Here is a 23,065-nt window from a genome sequence, read left to right on the forward strand (position 1 = left end):
CACTCTCCATCTAACACTGCATTTTCACTAGGTTGTCTTTAGCTGTTAGTATCTGATAAACGTATATTCTATGCAAAAGAGGTGTGCAACCTTTAGAAATGCTTATGCATCTTCCTGTTATCAGTGAAGTTTCAGAAAGATCCCAGACAAGCCATTATCCATCAACTCCTCTTGAAGAAATGTGCTCCATAAAGATGCATTACCCTCCCAATAATAACAACAACAAGAATAACAATAAATATTTGTGTGCCGCCAAGTCAATTCTGACTCATGGTCACTCTTTTCAGGGTTTTCTAGGTAGACAATACTCAGAAGTGGTTTGCCATTCCCTTCTTCTGGGGTGCTCTGGAACTCTGCCGCTGGCTGTACTCACTGGAATTGAACTCCCAACCTCTTGTTCCACAGCCAGAAACCTAACTCACTGAGCTATCTAGCCAGCATTATTCACTTGCATAGGCTGATGTTTTAGATATTTCATTCATTCATTCATTCTGTCAGGGATTTGGCGACAGGAAAAACGCAGAGTTATTGAAGACACTTACAAGTTCTTCTTCTTTTGCAAGGCGGTTATATTTACAGTATTTACAGGTATTTATAGGCAGGCATCACATCAGCATGTCAGGAACTCTTTACACAAATGGACATAGTGGCTAGCAGCAAATGGTGAAGAAAGAAGAGGATGATAGACACTGTTCACTTATATACATGTACATGGCATCTCTAGTCCAATCAGAAGACACATGACTTCATCTTCTGCACCTGGTGTCTTCTTATTTCCAGACATTGCATCATCTTCAGAGTGACTCAGCATACTCACATCTGTGCACAATGGCAGCTCGTTAATAATACATTTATTCAGGTTCAGGCCTACAAAATTTCTGTATTCTGACACCCCTCCTAATTTTTTATGCCTGAATAAAACACATTCCCAACTCTTTCATTCATTCATTCATTCATTCATTCATTCATTCATTCATTCATTCATTCATCCCCCCTCCCCCAAAATTTGGCAGCCAAGGCCACTCTGGGAGGTTTACAACAAATAACAAAAGACAACAGAGTAAAAAAGAAAAGAAAAAGAAAATAGTGACATTAATACATAGGGGTGAAAATAAAAAATCAAAAAGTGAAGTGAGAATAAAATTATGCTACAATAAATACAATTAAAAGCACAGAAGAAAAGATAGAGTGTGCCTATTACCCACCGTTTATAGATCTGTTCACCACTTCTTGGATGCACTTTCAAGGTCTGAATTAGTTCCCTGAAATTTCATCAGACTCATCAATAGAGTTCCAGTCTTAATAAAGGGGAATTAAGGAGAAAAGGATTAATCCACCTTTATGCATATTTCAGAAGCTGCTGAAATTAGTTCATGTTGACTCTGGGAAGGAAAACAAAAAAAATGGAAAAAATAGTTCTGAGATGTCAAGTTGTTTCTTTCTTGTAAGATGCTGCTTCTTACATCAAAGCTTTGTTACTGCAAGCAAAGCTCAAACCTACCAGATAAATGGGCAACAGCAGAAAGTGTCATAAACCCAACAGGGAAGAAATAAGCCAGAAACAGCAGAAGTCATTTTTAAAGGATTCACCTAGGATATAAATGGCTTAAAGTCTTGGCATTTAAAATTGTGTTTTTGCATGTGAAAAGATAGATCTGTCTGTTGCTTTTCTAAGCAACATGCTGACTGGGTGTATATTTCCAAACCCTGGGTTTCCTGAACTCAAGTTGTTAGCTAAGCAGTGGTTCTTAACCTCCGTTACTCGGATGCTTTTGAACTGCAACTCCCAGAAACCCCAGTCAGGACAGCTGGTGGTGAAGGCTTCTGGGAGTTGCAGTCCAAAACTCCTGAGTAACCTAAGGTTAAGAACCAGTGAGCTAATGGACATGCTCTGGGCATACATTTACACTTCTGCATATGTCACACTCAGTTTCAGTATGTTCATATGTAAGGGTCTGAAAGCCCGGTTTAGGTGGTCTGGTATGTTACAAAGTCCCCACACACCTATGGCAGAATTACCCTGATCTGGATGCTGATATTTAACTACCTTATTAAAGAACAAGCTCAACTAAATACAGTGGGTTTTATTTCATGCATCGCATGGAATGATGTATAGAATTGTCCTGTATGCCAGTAGGCACCAGGGCTAAACTGAGTTGTATCAATTTGATATCTCATTGTTTTAATGTGTTTTAATTTTTGTAAGCTGCCCTGAGTAGACGTTGTCTAGAGGGGTGGGATAAAAATTGAATAAATAAATAAATAAATAAATATTTAATTATGCCAGTCTGCTGCCACAGGTTGATTAGATGTCTTCTGGAATTGCCTTACTGTTAGGAGATATATTTTGGTGGATAAAGGAGAGGCCTATGAAGATTGTCACAAGACTTAGAAGAATGGTAAAGATCATGTGTAAGAAGGCAGAAATATTGTATTTCTTTTTTAAAAAAATTAGAAATATTTAAAATATTTTTACCCCACCTTTCTCCTTAGGACCCAAGGTCCTTTTAATGATGATGGCATAATGAAGTGAATATTCAGAGCGTGGAAGGTTGGGTTTGAAAATTAGTTTGTTAATGTTAAACATTAGAAACTTGATTAAATGTAGGTTAATTTGTTGCAGCTGCCACTGTGTAGTGAAATCCACATTCATTAGTTCATTAGTCAATTCATTAGTTGTAGAATAAACAGGTGATTTTCCCCCCGTGTTTATCCTTGGTGGCAGATTTGTTATAGGCTCTTTAGAAGTATTATTTCTGTTGTTTTGAAACCGCCTTTCCTGAAATGGCACTTTTTGCCAGATGTACTACAAATCCCATAATTATCAGCCTGGGATGATGGCATCTAATATATTATTCAGTTCCTGTTTTGGAAGGTTGCAGATGACTGAACAGAGGGATTTCAAGCAAACCATGCAGTACAAGAGGGCAAGAGCAAAGTTCATGTACCAGCCTGGTTCTCCCTGAGGTGAGATTTCAGCTTCATGTAAAAATATGACATAGAGGAAGAAGAAGAATACCCTTCTACCAAGCTTGTTCAGTCCTGGTATGGAAGACAGATACATAATTTGCAATCCACTGTAAATTGTTACTCCATGAGCTGGGGCGTTCATTGTATAAGGCTTGGCCTAGGGTTATGCTGACCCCTGAAAACAATATTTATACTCGGCAAGTAGTGCCCCCCTCCCTTTATCATACATCAATCCAGAGCCATCTTTGGACTGTCAATGGGAGATGTCACAAGAGGGACCAGGTAGGAAGCCAACAGTTCAGCAAGTGTTGATAGAACAAAAGGCCACTGCACCTGGCCCTCACTCATCTTCTAGTAATTTGGTCACTGGTTTTAACTCCTTTGAAACCTTCAGGCTTGCTTCTTCTCTTCTTTTGAAGGGACCAGGTTTTGTCCGTACTCTCTTCTCTAGCATTTGAGGCACTTCCAGGCATTTTCCCCTAAAGCTACAGTATCTCTCAGGATTATATATCTGGCCTCTGATCCCCCCCGCCTCTTCCCTTTCCTCGTTTCAATGCAATAAAGCATCATCACTTTTATTTTCTTCAAACATTTTCTCAGTTTCTCCCTAGGTTTATTTTTCTGTTGTACCTTCCCTGGATTCTCTGTCTTGGGAGAGGTGACTGTTGGTTTCTTTCTGGGTCCACAGGAGCTGGCTCTTCAAATTCTTGCAGATATGTTTTGTTCATACCCTCCAAAACCATATGCATCAACAGGTCAGCATCCTTAAAATAATTTGTGAGGGGGGGGAAGGATTTTATTCTGTGGCAAGCAGCTGGATTTTTATCTGCCACTTAAGCTTTTCAGTCATGAGTGCTGCCTGACTCTTTTTTCAATGCTGGTTTGGAATGATTGAACCTCCCTCTCTCCTGACACAACAGCTTTTCAAGTATAGCATCCCAAAATCTTGTACACACTTAACTTCATAGTAGACAGTTTAATGGGACCTGTTTCTCAGTGAACGTGTGCAGTTAAGAGTGCTTTGAAAAAAAGGAATAATCCATAGCTTTTTTTAAAAAAAACTATGTTTGTCTTGTAATGTGGCTTCCTGTAGCTAAACAGAGCATTAAACACTTTACTTCAACATCTATGCTAAGTTATTATCCATAAAATATTGACCTCAATCATTGTGCTGTAATACAGTGATTGGAAGCACAATTTGTCTTCTCTGAAATTATCTACCTCAAATTTCCAGTTAGTGGAACTGTTAATGATTAGATAATCATATAAACAAAATCACAGTAGGATGCTTCCCACCCCCAGTTTTAAATTCATACACACATATACACACACTGGTACATACAGAGACCCTATTTAACATTTTCAAAGCATCAGAAAGAAAAGCTATTGAACCAATTGTTTCGTTGCTTTGATGTGATCACAGCAGCAGCTAATATAGATTTGTAAAATCAGGGAAGAGCTTGTGAAAGGACATAAATGTAGTTCTTTTTGAACAAAGTAGCAATCTCGAAGAGGTGATTTCAAAGGCATCTCCTCCTTTAATTCCAACCTTCAGGGGCATTGTTTGATCCTTGTAAATAGGCTGCATTATTCCAGTTTCTACTGCAATGAATGCGCCACATCTTTCTTCACTTGAAAGACAGAATCAGTCCTTTTGCTTAATTGCTTTTATGTCTTTGATGGATTCATGCTTCCTTTGTATAGGAAAGACACAGGAAATTTGCATGATGGTAAAACAGTGTGGTACCTCTTCCTCCATGTCTGTGCTGTGCAATACATGGGAACTGATGGTGCACAACATAACCTATCACAACAAGGAGCTTCTAAATCTAACATATATATATATATATATATATATATATATATATATATATATATATATATATATATATATATATATATATATATATATATATATATATATATATATATATATATATATATGCATTATAAAGCAAAGATCCTAACCGTGGAACAGTCACATCAACTCTTCACAGTGGTGTTGACCCTGTGGAATTAGCTCTCGGTGGGGCTGTGCCTGGCTCCCTCCCTGCTAATGTTTAGAAGGCAGTTCAAAACACTGTTTTTAGGGAGGTCTTCCATAATGACCCTGCTTATTACGCCTCTTGCCCTGCTCTTGAAGAAATAATGCTCTTTGGGTACCATTGGTTTTAATTTTTTGACTGTTTTAACTCCTTTCACAGTGCATTAATATGTACTGTATATTGTTATATGTTTATTTGTTTTATTATGTTGTGAACCACCCAGAATAGTGCATTGCATTAATGGGGCAGTAAATAAATCAAATAAATCAATAAATGGGAGTGTGTTACTGGGGATGAGTCACTTGATCTTGGGGAGCTGATTCCATTTTGGAGTGGCCAGATTATAGTCTCTTCATATTACTTTGGTTCTTGCATGAAATTAACATCTTTTTTACCCAAGACTTGTTGTAACAAGCAATCTCAAGGAGATTGCCCAACCAAAAGCTTTGTCTCTCTATTCCTTCACTCACATTATGTTCATCTGCCAACATATTCAAACCAAGTACTCTCGTAGTACAGAGGGGCCCACATATCTGTGAGGGAGCAGTTCACCAAACTACCATTGCTGAAATGGCAGTTATGAGGAAACCCTATATACAACATACAAAGAGGTGGGACACAGGCCACAAGGAGCCACCCTTGTATGTTATATATAGGGCTACAGGAAACCACAGATAAGTGAAACCACAAATACCCATCCTATGGTTATGGGGTCCTGCTGTTCACAGAGAACATTCTGTATCATTTTGATGCCATGTATAAATATTTGCCGTGTTGAATTTCTTTCTCTTATGACTGATGAAGTGGAATTGTCCATGAAAGCTCACACTGAAAAATATAAAAGTCTTTAAGGTGCCACTACATTTTTGTCTTTTTTTATTATTATTTTTAATTTCTATTTTGCTTTAACTTTAAAACATTCCCTATCAGTTTACTTTCTATTTTCTATGTGGCATATTTCATTGCTTCCTTCTTATGTCATCCCTAGAAGGGTTTCTGAGTTAAGTGAGAAATTTAAGGGGTGGTTTTACCAGTGCCACCCTCCAGTATGTTTCCATGGCCAAGCAAGGATTTGATCCCAGCTACTAAAATTGAGTATTTTAACCTCTTATCTGTTAGTATTCATGAGCTTTTTAGAGTCTATATTTTTAACAGAATTTTCTTGCTGATATGCTCAAGGACTTTACATAGTATAGGAGATCATGGATCTTGTTCTGTTCCTCCTCTCTCAACTGCTGTTAAAGTTTTTGCTTTTAATCTTGGGGAGGTTTGCTATGATTATATTCAAGAATTTATGTATTAAATTCAGCACACTATTCATTTTAAAGACAGTTAAGGTATTATTTGTAACACATTGCTGTCGTGCCTAATTTTTGCCTCCTTGTCCCTGTGGAAAAGCAAAATTGTCCTTTCTTCCAACAGACCTGGTACAGTACAGTGTCTCTTACTACTGATAAAATTAAAATAATGTTATATACATAATGCCCCTTCACGGATTGCTGCCTTGTCGTGGCGAAGGGGCTTGAGTAATTCAGAGAAGCTATGGGCTATGCCGTGCAGGGACACCCAAGATGGACAGGTCATAGTGGAGAGTTCTGACTAAACGCGATCCACCTGGAGCACGAATTGGCAAGCCACTCCAGTATCTTTGCCAAGAAAAGCCCTTGAACAGAAACAAAAGGCTAAAAGATATGACATTGGAAGATGAGCCCCTCAGGTTGGAAGGCATCCAAGATGCTACCGAGGAAGAGTTGGAGGACAAGTACAAGTAGCTCCAGAGCTAATGAAGTGGTTGGGCCAAAGATGAAAGGATGCTCAGCTGTAGACATGCCTGGTACTGAAAGGAAAGTCCAATGGGGCAAAGAAAAATACTGCATAGGAACCTGGAATGTAAGATCTATGAACCTTGATAAGCTGGATGTGGTCAAACAGGAGATGGCAAGAATAAACATTAACATCCTGGGCGTCAGTGAACTAAAATGGACAGGAATATCTACTATTGTGGGCAAGAATCCTATAGAAGAAATGGTGTAGCCCTTATAGTCAACAAAAGAGTGGGAAAAGCCGTATTGGGATACAATCTCAAAAATTATAGAATGATTTCAATATGAATCCAAGGCAGACCTTTCAACATCACAGTAATCCAAGTTTATGCACCAACCACCAATGCTGAAGAGGCTGAAATTGACCAATTTTAAGAAGACTTCCAACACCTTCTAGAACTGACACAAAATAAAGGTGTTCTTTTCATTATAGGGGACTGGAATGCTAAAGTAGGGAGTCAAGAGATAAAAGGAACAACAGATAAGTTTGGCCTTGCAGTTCAAAATGAAGCAGGGCAAAGGCTAGTAGAATTTTGTCAAGAGAACAAGCTGGTCATCACAAACAGTCTTTTCCAACAACACAAGAGGCGACTCTACACATGGACATCACGAGATGGGCAATACTGAAATCAGATTGATTACGTTCTCTGCAGCCAAAGATGGAGAAGCTCTATACACTCAGCAAAAACAAGACCTGGAGCTGATTGTGGCTCTGATCATCAGCTTCTCATAGCAAAATTCAAGCTTAAACTGAAGAAAGTAGGAAAAACCACTGGGCTAGTCAGGTATAATCTAAAGCAAATCCCTTATGAATACACAATGGAAGTGAAGAACAGATTTAAGGAACTCGATTTGGTGGACAGAGTGCCTGAAGAACTATGGATGGAGGCTCCTAACATTGTACAGGAGGCAGCGATAAAAACCATCCCAAAGAAAAGGAAATGCAAGAAAGCAAAGTGGCTGTCAAACGAGGCCTTAGAAATAGCAGAGAAGAGAAGGAAAATAAAATGCAAGGGAGATAAGGAAAATTACAGAAAATGGAATGCAGACCTGCAAAGAATAGCAAGGAGAGGCAAGAGGGGCTTCTTAAATGAACAGTGCAAAGAAATAAGAGGAAAAGAATAGAAAGGGAAAAACTAGAGATCTGTTCAAGAAGATTTGAGATATTAAAAGAACCTTTAGTGCAAAGATGGGTATGATAAAGTACAAAAATGGGAGGGACCTAACAGAAGCAGAAGACATCAAGAAAATGAAAATGAATACTTTATTACGGTCAAAGACCAGTAAAACCAAATCAATATAAAATAGATACATATAATTATAGCTTGGTAAGATCAGTCAGGGTAATAAAATTCCAATAAAACATGATAAAACAACCCTTCTTTCCAGTTAATAATATCATGTATCCTTGATATAAATAAAACCTCAATCAGTGTTATATTAAAAACATATCCCTCTAAAATCACCTATCCAAACATTTGATTACGAATAACCATTGCTGCCGCACAGAATTTGGCCACTTGTCTTGTAATATAAGGAGTGTTGTCAGAGAGTAGCAGTTGGACATAATCCTCCTCTGATCTCCCAGGAGATTTACAAATAATAGGTGATAAAAGCTCCATACGAAGATCCCGATGGCAGGTACAGAAAAGGAGAACATGACCAACTGATTCAACTTTCTCACTGTTACAAGGGCAGAGACAATCTGCTGTAGGCAAACCTCGAAATTTTCCCTCCAAAAGCTTGGAAGGAAATACATTGAGCCTAGCTAGCGTAAAAGCCCTTATGGCTTTAGATGACATAGTGCTGGCTAAATACGAGGAGATGATAAAAGACATCAAGAAGAGGTGGCAAGAATACACAGAGGAATTATACCAGAAAGATTTGGATATCCTGGACAACCCAGATAGTGTGGTTGCTGATCTTGAGTCAGACATCCTGGAGAGTAAAGTCAAGTGGGCCTTAGAAAACAAGGCAAACAACAAAGCCAGCGGGGATGATGGCATTCCAGTTGAACTATTTAAAATCTTAAAAGATGATGCTGTTAAGGTGCTACATTCAATATGCCAGCAAGTTTGGAAAACTCAACTGTGGCCAGAGGACTGGAAAAGATCGGTCTACATCCCAATCCCAAAGAAGGGCAGTGCCAAAGAATGCTCCAACTACCGTACAATTGCACTCTCATTTCACACGCTAGCAAGGTTATGCTCAAAATCCTACAAGGTAGGCTTCAGCAGTATGTGGACCGAGAACTCCCAGAAGTACAAGCAGAATTTCAAAGGGGCAGAGGAACTAGAGACCAAATTGCTAACATGTGCTGGATTATGAGAAAGCCAGAGAGTTCCAGAAAAACATCTACTTCTGCTACATTGACTATGCAAAAGCCTTTGACTGTGTGGACCACAGCAAACTATGGCACATCCTTAAAGAAATGGGAGTGCCTGACCACCTTATCTATCTCCTGAGAAACCTATATGTGGGAGAGGAAGCAACAGTTAGAACTTGATATGGAACAACTGTTTGGTTCAAAATTGGGAAAGGAGTATGACAAGGCTGTATATTGTCTCCCTGCTTATTTAACTTATTTGCAGAATACATCATGCAAAAGGGCAGACTGGAGGAATCCCAAACCAGAATTAAGATTGCCGGAAGAAATATCAACAACCTCCGATATGCAGATGATACCACTCTGATAGAAGAAAGTGAGGATGTCTTAACGAACCTCTTAATGAGGATGAAAGAGGAGACCACAAAAAAAATGGTCTGAAGCTCAACATTAAAAAAACCTAAGATCATGGCCACTGGTCCCATCACTTCCTGGCAAATAGAAGGGGAATACAGTGGTGCCTCGCTTAGCGATGTTAATTCGTTCCGAAAAAATCGCTGCTAAGCGATTTCATCGCTAAGCGAATCGCGGTTTCCCATTGAAAGGCATTGAAAACCGGATCATCTGTTCCAATAGAAACGAATTGCCATCCTTAAGCGAAAATCGCCATAGGAAACGTAATCAATCTGATTTCAGTATTGCCCATCTCGTGATGTCCATGTGTAGAGTCGCCTCTTGTGTTGTTGGAAAAGACTGTTTGTGATGACCAGCTTGTGAAATGTGGTTCCCTAATTGAAATGCATTGAAACCTATTCAATGCATCTCAATGGGGGGAAAATACAACAACAAATTAAAAAAGAGTCAGAACAAAGTCAAATTTGGTTAACAAAGTGTTTATTAAGTGCACTTTATGATTTCAAACATTTTAAACAGTAAACTTTAACTTTATAAATAACAGAAAAACATTTAAAAAACAGCAAACATGAGGCTGTTTAAACCATTGTTAAGCGAAACAGGGGACCCAAAATTTAATCGCTATGCGAAGCATGGTCCCAACCATCGCTAAGCGAAAATCGCTCATAGGGACCATCGCTAAACGAAGCACAAAAACGCTCCGAAAAAGTCATCACTAAGCGATTTCATCGCTAAATGGAGTGCCTGTTAAGCGAGGCACCACTGTATATGGAGACAGTGACAGATTTTACTTTCTTGAGCTCCATGATCACTGCAGATGATGACAGCAGCCACAAAATTAAAAGACACCTGCTTCTTGGGAGGAAAACAATGACAAACCTAGACAGCATCTTAAAAAGCAGAGACATCACCTTGCTGACAAAGGTCTGCATAGTCAAAGCTTTTGTTTTTCCTGTATTAATGTATGGAAGCGAGAGCAGGACCATAAGGAAAGTTGACCGCTAAAGAATTGATGCTTTTGAATTGTGGTGAATTTTGAGTTTTGAGAGTCCCCTGGACTGCAAGGAGAACAAACCTATCCATTCTGAAGGAAATCAACCCTGAGTGTTCCCTGGAAGGACAGATCCTGAAGCTAAGGCTCCAATACTTTGGCCATCTCATGAGAAGATAAGACTTCCTGGAAAAGACCCTGCTGTTGGGAAAGTGTGAAGGCAAGAGGAGAAGGGGACAACAGAGGACGAGATGTTTGGACAGTGTCATCAAAGCTACCAACATGAATTTGACCCAACTTGGGGGGGGGGGGAGGCAGTGGAAGACAGGAGGGCCTGGCGTGCTCTGGTCTATGGGGTCACAAAGAGTCAGCCACGACTTAATGACTGAACAACAACATATGCATAATGAGCAGATTTGTGTTTAATCTCTTATAAAATTCAATCTGAATATTGAGCTAAACATTTCTATCTAGGTTTTAACCCATACAGTGCCTTCTGATAATTAACTTCAATGCAGTATATAGTCTGTGCACAAGAATATAATAATACTATAAATATGAATAACACACAAATATTTATAAATTATTTATAATGGCCAAAATCATGTTGGTTAGCCCCACAATCATGACTCAAATGGTGTAATTTGCCTCAAAAAAATCATTAGAGTCATTATCTCTTGTGTATTGAATTGTCTGACTCAGCACACAGCAGATAATGTCTACAGTGATATCTTAACTTGAGGAACCTAATCTCCATTTGCAATGTGCCAGAATAAAAACCCAATAGAATTTTGACTAGAGATGGGCACAAACCATCACTTTGGCAGCTCACGCCAGTTCATTTATCAACCAAATAGGCGTTTGGTGCTTCCCTGCCCCGTCCTCCAGTGGGCAGCCACTCAGAGACAGTGCCTGGAGGAGGCGGGGCCGTAAAGCACCATACGCCTACTCAGCCAATAACTGAACCATCAAATGATAGTTTGTGCTTTTCTTTAATTTTATCCAACAGAATATAAATATTCTTCTAAGTTTATAGACTATTACTGCACTTTTAGTCTCACCCATTGTGAAATAAACAGTTCCACATATTTTCGTTGGAAGGCGATATACTATGGAACAGGACAATGGCACCTATGATGAATGCAAGAGTGCTGATCAGGCTCTTTAAAATACTGTGAGTGTCGTTCGATCATTCACTATGATCTGGTATTAGTTGGGCATGTAATGTGATAGAAATCAAACCACAGGATGCAACTTCTCAGACCGAAGACACAGAGATTGCACTTTGATTTTGAAGGGTGCTTGTAAGCCACATCTCAAAAAGTGATAAAACCGATGCTGCTAGTAATGACCACCATCACCACCTTGTTCCATCCAAGAGAATTACCTCTTAACTTTGCACTTGTCTTTCTAGCTACTGCTTAGAATCACAGTGAGGAGGCTGTTTCCTGATTGTTACCAGCACTTTGGTGTCTGCCCTATCAAGTGTTGTGAGAGGACAAGGAGATGGTTCCAAAATGTGTATAGTAACCTGGGAACATGTGTTTTAGATCGGTTCCGACATAGACTTGCCCACAGGGTAGACTACAGAAGTAAGGCAGAGCTGGTGCCACCGTGGGCCAAAATAAGACAACTCTCTCTCAGGAAACTCAGCCTCAGTAGACAATCCCTTTTCTTGTCCTTCCTGGAGGGGAGAACCCAGTGGGTGGTGCTGGGAGATGCCTGTTTGACACCTTGGTCTGTGGCCTGTAGTGTTCCTTAGGCATCTGTTTTGTCTCCTGTGCTATTTGATATCTACATGAAACTACTGGGAGAGGTTGTCTGGAGTTTTGGGGTTCAGTGTCACCTGTATGCTGATGTGGCATACTTCTATCTCTCCTTTCCATCTAAATCCAAGGAAGCTGTCTCAGTTCTAAATCAGTGTCTGGTGTCAATAACGGACTGGATGAGGGTGAATAATCTGAAACTTAATCCAGAAAATACAGAGGTGCTCCTGGTTTGTTGAAAACCAGATCAAGGAATAGGGTTGCGATCTGTGTTGGATGGGGTTAAACTCTCTCTGAAAACACAGGCAGGCAGCTTGGGGGTGCTCCTGGATTCATCTCTGAGCCCGGATGCCCAGATTTCAACAGTGGTCAGAAGTATCTTTGCACAGTTAAAACTATTGCACCAGCTGCGCCCATTCCTTGAGATGTCTGATCGGGCCATGGTTACACATCCTCTCTGGATCACTGTAACACACTCTACCTGGGACTATCTGGAAACTCCAACAGGTCCAAAATTCCGCAGCCAGATTGTTAACTGGGGGTGGTTGCAGGGAACATGTAACATCCCTGTTACAACAGCTCCACTGGTTGCCAATCTGTTTGTGGGCACAATTCAAAGTGCTGTTTTTAACCTATAAAGCCCTAAATGGCTTTGGTCTAAGCTATCTAAAAGACTGCATCTCCTTCTATGAGCCTGCCTAGGCATTAAGATAATCAGGGGAGGCCTTTCTCTCAGTCCCACCACCCTCACAGGTGTGTTTGGTGGGGACACAGGAGAGGACCTTCTCTGTCGCTGCTCCCAGACTCTGGAACTCTCTCCCACAGGAAGCTAGGCTGGCCCTATCTTTACTGTTCTTCTGCAGGCAGGCAAAGACTTTTGTCTTCAGACAGGCTTTTCCTAAATGACTGCTGTTCTGAGAGGGAATTTAAATGGACTGTTGTGCTCTGTTGTTTTAAATGTGTTTTAATATTGATCTTAGCTACCATTTTAATATAGTGCTTGTTTAATTCTTTTTTAATATTTGTTGAATTACTGTTTTCGCTTTTAAATACTGTTTTAGTAATGTAAGCTGCCTTGGGTCCTTTTGCGGAGAAAGGCGGCATAGAAATATTTTAAATAAATAATAAATAAATACAGCTTTTTGAATTCTAGAAGTTGCATCATTACCGGTTACAATTTACTTCCAATTCAAATTTCATAACATTACTGCTGTGGCTTATGTTGATATTTAGTTCTTAAGGAAATTAGTATGTGACTGGAACATATGTACTAAATATTTTTTGACAATAGTTCAATAAAGGAATAAAAGGAGCCACTTTTATGGTCAAGTAATTTTAAACTGTGGTTACAAATCTGTAAAACATCTTTGTTTTTGTTGTTTCCCCCCCCCCCCCCTCAGATTCTGAAAAGCTTGACCACGAACACTGTTTGTCGACTGGGGATGTGATCAAAGTTGTTGGATTAAAAGTTAAAAAAATCCTTGCCAATAACTGCGAGAGTGAAGATGATAATGTGTGCCCTGCTACGGTTGAGCTGCCTCTAAATTTTCCAGGTATTCATATTTTCTCACCAAGAAGCCAGATGAGTGCTGCCCACTTTTGAAGTACTGATTTGCTGGAAGAGTGGGACTGGGCCGGGCCAAAGGCCCCTCTAGTCCGGCATTCGGTTCCTGCTGTGGCCAATCAGATACCGATGAGAAGGTGACAAGAAGGGACAGTAAATGGAACTCAGAGGCAGACTGCCATTCTGACTAGCAGCCAAGAATGGACTTATGCTCCATAAATCCATCTAGTCTCCTTTTAAAACTGTCTAGGCTGGAGCCTGCCTCTACAGCTTGTGGCAATGAATGCCTAAAATTAATTACACATTTTAAGAATGACTACCTTTAATCTGATTAGATTACCCCCAGTTCCTTGTATCTGAGGGATAAAAATTTACTCAATTCTCTGCATCATGTAGATTCCCCCCCCCCCGCTATTATTCGCCATTTTCTTAGCTACTATCCTCCACACCAAATTTGAGAAGATTTCCTCATAGGGGACTTGATCAGCCCATGATAATTTTCATTGTCCTGTGTTTCATTTTTTTCCAGCTCTATAGTATCTTTCCAGAAGTTCAGTAGCTACACAGGTGCACAAGACCAAATGTGATTAGAGCATGTTTCTATAAATGCACTGAAATGCATTTCTTTGATAATGGTCCTAACATTAAGTTGATAATTTTCACATTGAGCTACTCACCTGAATTCCAAGATTCCTTCCCTGTTCTGCCACCCCACCCCTAGTGCCAATCTTTATATCTGGATTTTTAAAAATCTTGTTGTTGGGCTTCTTTATCTGAGAAAGGTAATTTATTTTCCAGCAGACAGTGGGGAAGAATTGACTCCCTTAACTTCCTCACCTTGTTGCTAAACTCTCACTAGGAAGTTTTTTCTCTCTTTTATCTGCTGCTTTCTCAAACAGTCTGTCTGTTTTATTGTTTAACTTAATTTTATTTGTTTGTTTGTTTGTTTGCAAAAGTGGAAGTGACTTTTAAAATGGAGGTAGGGTGGTTTTCCATACATGACGTACAAGATGCTGTACACTAAAATAATGTTGTATTATTAAATACAAAACAAGCAACAAGGAAAAGATAATAAATCAACCTAACTTCATTACACTGTTCTCACAAATGGTGGAAGAAAAGTAATAACAGTGATACATGAGTTGGACAGTATATTACAAAAAAACCCTATTACTACCGAAAACAGCAGCCCCATGTGTACTTTTCCTTCCCTACAAAGTGTGGGCAAGTATCCCTCTGCACACAAGGAGTCACCATGAAGTGGAGTTGAGAGATGGTGACATCATATTGTTTTCAGGTGGTGGAGGAAGAGACACTGGTGCTCTCAGTGGTGGCAATATCTTCTCCAACATGTACATCCAGCTGTAGATTTTTCACTTGAGAGGGGGGTATTATGACACTGCTGAATCATATAGCACAACCAAGTCATGTCACTATATTACATCCCATTGCTGCCCGTTTCTCTGAACGTCTCATTAAATTTTCCTCCAGGAAAGAAAAGTTACCCAAATGTACATATGTACTTAATTCTTCTTTTCTGTGTAGTTCTAACAAAACAATTCCAAAGGGAATGATTAACATGGAAACAAAAATGCCCTAGAGGTACTGCAATTTCAAAAGCTCCTATATTTTTTAATATTTCAAAGTTGCAATTAGGTCTCAATAACTAGATGCCTCCAGTGTCTAAATGCAGAATTCATCTGTCTAGTGGCATGGTTATCCATCTTGCGATCTTTCTGCTCTTTTGTTTTTGTATTTCTGTCTTGGATCTGCTTATCCAAATTATGATTCTGTCTGCTCACAGATGATTAATGGAAATGCTCAAGCTAGCTACTAATCTGGGCGTAGCAGCATCACATGTTGGGTGATAGAAAGCTGTATTCAAGAAGTTTAAGAATAGCCTATTATTCCAGCTTTTCTAAATCTGGAAGATTTTGGGTTAGCCCTCTTGTAGGTCACTCATTGTTGCACTCAGGGTACCAGTTGTTGCACATCTAACGCCCACCTCCCATCACTGCCTCTCATTAGAGTGCTTCCTATTCCCCCTCGGTGCCATACTGGTCCATGGGCCACCAAACAAGATGGAGGAGATGAATGGAGAAAGAAGGAACTCTGATCCATAGGGCATCCTTTTGGGGGAAATAAATATTTCCAACTACTCAAGACTTAAAGGCATTAAAGATACAACAACTTAAAAATTTAACAACTTATCACTAATAGAGGTGGGCATGAACTGGTGGTTTGGCCTGCTTTGTTCACTGCTGCAACATGTGTTTGATGGTTCAGTGCCCTACCCCTACCCCCTCCAGTGGGCGCTCACTCAGAAGCAGCTCCTAGAGGAAGCAGGGCAGGGAAGCCAGGATGCTGTCTCTGAGTGGGTGCCTGTCAGAAGGAGCAGACTGCCGAACCCCTGAACACTTGTTGCAGTGGTAAACAAGCCAGGACAAAATTGCCGAATTCGTAGTCTGTGCCCATCTCTAATCACCGAATGTGATAATAAAGCCCTATAGACACAATTATTTAAAGAACAAAACCAACAACCCCAGATGTAAAGATTTGCACTTTTTGCAAAAAATGTGATTACATCACCACAAAGTCTAGATAGTTATCATATTTTAAATTAAAAGCAGAGGATGTTAAAATAAATATAGAAGCTGAGTATGTCATCAAATCTGGCCAGAATAAGGCTAATGGGCCACAATTCTCTTCAGCCATGCTGTTAGTGAAATCTCAGAAATCTTGATGATCAGGGTTTTGCTTTTCTGAGGTAAATTCTAGCCTCTTGAACACTTCCTAACCCTAATCAAGTATTAATATATCTGACCATAATAAAAATGCATGGAGGAAGAGGGGGCAAACTCTCCTTATCAGTTCTTATCACCCTCTTTATATGGAAGGTAGCAGAGAGAGAAAACACACACACACACATCTGTGAAATAAAGTAAATGTATTTGTGAAAAGAGTTTACACAGTGATGATTATTCTTTTCAAAATTGTACATTTATTTTACAATTATACAGAATTTCTGAATGCTTATAATTATGTGAGACCTACTGGAGATATTTTAGTAATGAATTTCAATTTTATTTGAAAATGAATTTACCTGATTTTTTTTTCTAATTATTGTGAGCTCTAGGCCAATAGTGGTAATCTTGTAGCAGAGCTTCATGTGGACAAAGGATGTGATGTCAGCATCAGCAGCAAATCACCATGGATTAAGGGTAATTTGCTCCTGATTAAAAGTGATTTGTGGGTGCTTCTGGCTATTTCAGCAATAAGTTCATTTTGCATACCAATAAAATAAAATTATATATAAATGCTAATTTATATATTGTATACTCTTGGGTGCTCACATATTTCAAGTTCTCTTTCTTGACTCAAAATCTTCCTTTGAAGGCCTTTTCAGAATTGTGGCTGATAAAAAACCATATGCTAACGTTGAAGAAATTGTGAGAACTGTTTTGATTGGACCAACAGAATCGCAGCAACCTTGCTTCTATTGCTCTCAAGATATAGATGCAGAGACCCTGACCATCCAACAGGGTGAAAAGATTATATTCAGCTCTGTGGAAGACAGCAGTGGGATTTTGACTGTAAATTGTGGAGTGATCAGGAATGACCAAATGCATGTGTTCGTTTTGCCACTTTCACAAGAAGGTGATTTTTATGAATGGGAAGATGACCAAACATATACCATAGAAGAGATTGCTGAATGGAAAATCCCAAGGAGCAGATGTCGGAATGTGATATTTACAGATATATGCAGTGTTGTGGACTCCACCCATTTGCTGCCTGTGGATCTTAATGGTTGCCTTGTTCTATCACCCATATATGAAATACAAGCAGTGATGAAATGTAAGTCACTGAATAACATAGTGAAATATCTGTGGCTAATTAGCAAGGTCCTCAAAAGTAGAAGTATAAGTAATGACTTATTTCATTCTCACAAGAGAACAAAAAAAAAATTAAGTTTTTTTCCCTACAGGATAAGATTGCTAGAGTTTTTGTACATTATTCAAAGGGGGTGGGGAAAGAAGTTGAACCTTCCAACAAAATTGGTTTTGATATTTTAAAAAATCTTCGTATTTTGACCAACATAGAAAGTTTTTTAAATACTCAAGATAGTTTTTTGTTTTGTTTTGTTTTGTTTTTTGTCAAAAGAAACAAAAAAGAGTCTTTCTTGGTGCTACCTCCCGCTCCTCTCCTATGCCCCTGGCTTTTCCAGTGGTGTACAGGATCAAAAGAATTCTCACAACTTGGGGAAAAAATTCAGTTTTGTTGAGGATCAAAAAGTATCAGATTTATATTTATTTATTTATTTATTTATTTATTTATTTATTTATTTATTTATTTATTTATTTATTTATTTATTATTTATGTCTTTATTCAAAAGCCACACAAACAGGCTTTAAACATTGTCTGAACTGCAAAGTGATCTGTAGCCATGGCATGAAGAGTTGTCAGTTATAGGGCTGAGGGGGGAAAATGTCTTAATAAGAGCATTTTTGCTTTTCAATCCTACACAAACTTGATTACATTTCTTATACATTTTATTGTTCTTGATGACCCATGTCAGCATTCTGAGATATATGTGTGTCCTGTTGATCTCTAGTCATGTGCCAGACTAAAATGAAAATAGGGAAAGAGTTCTAATTTAAAACATTGTATTAGTGCACAATTCACTGTTTGAGGAAACGCAGCTGCAATGCTGGCGAGCAGCTATAGCTCAGTGGTAAACCACATTCTTTGCATGTAAATGTGAGAGCATATACAGTTCTTTTTAGAAGAAGAATGGATGTAATGACATGCTGAAGCCATCTATAATTGAGCAATGATAGGATGATGCTCTGTGACTGCTCAGTTATGGATGCCTCCAGCATGCCATTAGGGCCATTCTTATCACAACTGTCTTTCCAAGCTCTACCGTATAACCCCAGGTTAAATCCACTATAGCTGAAGCTGGGGAAAAAATCCAGTAGCAGGTAAGGAGAAAGACTGTGATATTCTGGAGAGTTGCTGTACAGTAGGTGAGACAATGGCTTGTATTTACCTAGATAGGGAAACCAGACTAAAGGTAGGAAACACTGAGTTTCACTCATGTAAACTCTTCTTTATTTATCTGCCTGGGTAGCTCAGTGGTTTAGGTATTTAGCTGTGGAGCCAGAGAGATTAGCAGTTTGATCCCCCCCCCCCCTCTATTGTACCTCCTATGGGAAAAGCAAGCCGGTGTAGCCATGGGCAAGCCACACAGTCCCAGAATGTCCCCAGAAGAAGGGAATGGCATAATTCTCATGTGCATTTCCTACCTAGAAAACCCTGGAAAGGGGTCACCCAAAGTCAGAATTGACTTGACAACGCACAATTATTATCATTATTCCTTCTGTAGGTTGAAGAAAAGCTCAAATTAATAATTAGTTCTCAGAGTGCAGACAGCAGATACTAAACACTGTACACCTGTTTTTCGCCTCTTTCACTTGAAATTGCAAGTGACATTTATCTGGCTGAGTGCTCCTCCATGACAGGACATCCACCCACAAAAGCTTCATACAGAAAGCAAGATGTCACGGAGAAATCGGGTGGAATTTCAAGAAATGGTTCATTTTGATTCCATGTTAAATATTAGGTTTGAAATAGGGACAGCGAAGTGAGCATATTTGTTCTTGATTTTCCTTAACCTTTAACCAAATGGGACAAATGCATTGTGAACAGAGAAGAAAAGAAAGTCTATTTTTAAAAATCTATTCTGTATAACATCTGGAATAGATATGGATAGTGTATAGAAATATAGATACGCACAGACACTTGCACACACCCACCTAGGATTTCTAAAGATCTCCTAAGAAATGCTCTTATGCCTTCAGAAAGGATTCTCTCCTATTCTATTTAGAGTTTGCTCCTTTTTTGTGTTCTTTTTAACCTTTTCCTACCACCACTGCCCTTTTTTATTCTTCTGTGTTTAACTACAAGCTTGGGGAAGAGGATTGCTGAACCCATACTTCTTCCAAATGGAAAAAGGTAACTGTGGAGTTTTGGAGCTATGAAGGAAAAAAAAGGCCCTTGAAGCATGAAGAACGCTTCAATATGTATATGGAAATATATATTTTACACTCATATCTAAGAGATGCTTTTGTGCAACAAAATAAGACAATACGATGTCTTGTGGACACTTTAAAAAAAAACCCGCAATGCTTATACCAAATAAAACATATTGGTCTTCAAGGTTCTTGTAATATTCTTTGTAGCTTTTTTTATGCAACATACTGAAGAGCTACTTCCTGACAGTAGCCAGACACGTTATAAGCAGTGTCTTCCATTTGTAGCACTCCTATATAGTATAGTGTTGTGTCAGGGAAGCTTAAAATAACTTTAATACAGTCAGACTTGCTTCTGAAAAATAAATATGGACAGAATTGCATCTTAAGGTATTAACACGGAAGCTTCTGCTTTAAGGAATAGGACCTTTCTGAGTGTTATTAGAACTGTAGATTGGTTGTGTTCATATTATTAGAAAAGTTCCCTTGAGTACAGTAGGATATGTTCCGAGATACCTGAGCCCACTATTCGAGGCTTAAACTTCTCCACGCTTGTCAGTTCTGCTCAGAGAAAAACAGTTCTGGTTAAATATTTGTCCATGTGTATTTGCAATAGTAAATAAATATTTCTGGGTCTATGTATTCGTGAAGGCTTTCACGGCTGGGATCTAATGGTTGTTGTGAGTTTTTTGGGCTTTTTGGCCGTGTCCTAAAGGTTGTTCTTCCTAACGTTTCACCAGTCTCTGTGGCCAGCATCTTCAGAGGGCTGGAGTAGAACTGAATCAAAATGACACACTATACTATATAGGAGTGCTATAAATGGAAGAGTGCTACTCCTGGCCTCTGAAGATGCAGGCCACAGAAACTGGCAAAATGTTAGGAAGAACAACCTTCAGAACACGGCCAAAGCGCCCAAAAAACCCACAACAACCATTTCTGGGTCTGTTTAATTTAAAATAATATTTTACCGAGACTTTGTGTTTATTTTTAATATTGAAGCAAGAATTTAATTTTTGTTGTCGTTGTTAAAAGGGGGTGGAGATTATGTTAAAGAGAAGAGGGAGCGGCATGAGGTTTGTCAAAAAAAAAACAAACAACACAAAATAAATGGGCTGAATGTAATGCCTAAAAGTTTGAGAACCTCTGAAGTAGATGTTAAAGGAAATATATATTTCCTGCAATTAATCCACATTCATTCCCATATCCATATTCCCTCAGTGGTATCTGTTTCAACAATGACATTAATTTAAGGCCCAATTGATTAATGATCAATGGCTGGTTAATTAACAGTCAGTGACTGATCACAAGACAAAGCTAGCTAACTGCAAGATAAATAGATGATGAAAATCATACTAGACAATCTTGACTGCCTCAAAAAAAAAAACACCTCTGAAAACATATGATAAACTCATCATCTAGCTTGGCCCTGAGTCAACCATGAAAGAGACTCACAGCCAGAAAGGTTCTGGAAATAATGATGCAATCATATATATCACAGGCCTATGTGATTCCAGCCTAAAATCTAATTCCCCCCCCCCACTTTCCCACCCTGTTTGACTATCTGGACATAAGCCTTGAATTCAGTTTTATCTATTTGTCAGATAAAGTCAAGAATATAGTTTTACAGCTCTGGGTACCAATGTATGCTTCAGCAGTTTTTCTATTTCCAGACATAGCCATGTGCTCTACCATGCATTCAACATATAAATTGGAGTGAATTATTTTCTAAATATCTTCTACAATATTCTGTTTAGAAGCAACTTACTTTTGTATGATGAGGTATTTGCTTTGTGAACTGTGAAAAATGGATTCCCACTTTTTTTCTGAAACATTATGAGATAGCAGTGTCAGACTTAGCATACATTCTGTTGTTAAATAAAATAGGTACTGCTAAAAGGGACTAATTGATTTCTCGCAGAGCACTAACATCAACTCAAGAGTCATAATTCCCTTTATAGAAAATCTTGTCAATCTCAGTGATCTTGCTTTGACTGATGGAGTCACTAATATACCAGCTATGTATATAGAATATATATGGGATGTGACCTGATATCTGCTTTCAATTTGATGAACACTTTTACCAGGTGCAGACCACAGCTTTTCAGTGATCACTGACTGCAGTATACAGATTATAAAAATGACTTGTTTTAACAAGTTGTTGTAAGGATTACTGTTATAATGCATGTGCATTCTTTTGAATACATAGGTATAACAATCCACCTGATGGGAAGATCTGAAGGCACACTTTTTTAAACTTCTTTTTTCTCCTTCTTAAACAACACAGACTGTTGTGTCATCAAGGTTTATTTGGTGTCAGGTTCTATGAACTGCAGACCCCTTTCATTTCCACTCGGTTCCAGTAGCAGGGAGTTTAGAGTCAACCAGGCTAACAATTTCAACCTCATGAAACAGCCTCTTCATGTGACACCAGAATTTTTCCCAGACAACCAATCATGGTAGTGTAAGAAGCAAATACAAAAAGGGGGGGGGCTGTGTGAGGCGTTCACAGCAGCAAAGAAGGAACTGCTGATGGATCCCTCTTTGCAAACTTTGTTGCTGTGTTAGCTTCTTGAGCCAAGGGCATTGCATCTTTTGTAGCCTCTGGGCTGTTTGCCGTAACCCCAGTATGTATACTGTCTTCTCCTGAAGAAGATTTCTGGAGAACCTGAAAGCTTTTCTTATATAGTCCTCTGTGATGTCACAGAGCTGGGGCAAGCATGGGCTGGAAGAGAGTTGAGAACTACATCTGGGTCAGTTGGTTGTGGAAACAGACAGGATAAGGGTATAGAGACTCAGAATCCAGCTAGATGGTTAGTTAATATGGAAAACAAACATGTTCATCCAGTGGGCAGGTACAGGCACTGCAGCCTTTCTTGCTAGTGTTTGCATCTAATGCAGACTTTCAAGTAGCACCTATGAGGGGGTGGTCCAGGATTTGTACTGCTGTGGGAACTTAAGAAAATTTGACCAGCTCACTGTTCCTTTTCCCCCCCCATTTGTTTGTTTGGTATTTTTTGCAGGCCCTATGCCACTGCTGCCAATGCTCACACATCAGGAATACCTTGTAAGCCATTATGCTGGCACTCTACTTCCTACCTTGCTCCAATCGGCCCAAGGGCATTAATAAGGCAAAG

At 39.1% G+C, this 23,065-nt stretch overlaps 1 protein-coding gene across 1 annotated transcript in view; it reads left to right on the top strand.

Annotated features, from left to right (window-relative positions):
• Positions 1 to 23,065, top strand: part of THEMIS (thymocyte selection associated) — a 47,657-nt gene that overhangs the window by 20,644 nt on the left and 3,948 nt on the right. The window contains 2 exon segments of the mRNA XM_020790742.3: positions 13,736 to 13,888; positions 17,296 to 17,754. Of these exon segments, the coding sequence (XP_020646401.3) occupies positions 13,736 to 13,888; positions 17,296 to 17,754 (612 nt within the window).

Source organism: Pogona vitticeps, chromosome 1 (assembly GCF_051106095.1).
Source record: "Pogona vitticeps strain Pit_001003342236 chromosome 1, PviZW2.1, whole genome shotgun sequence".
Lineage (NCBI taxonomy): Eukaryota > Metazoa > Chordata > Lepidosauria > Squamata > Agamidae > Pogona > Pogona vitticeps.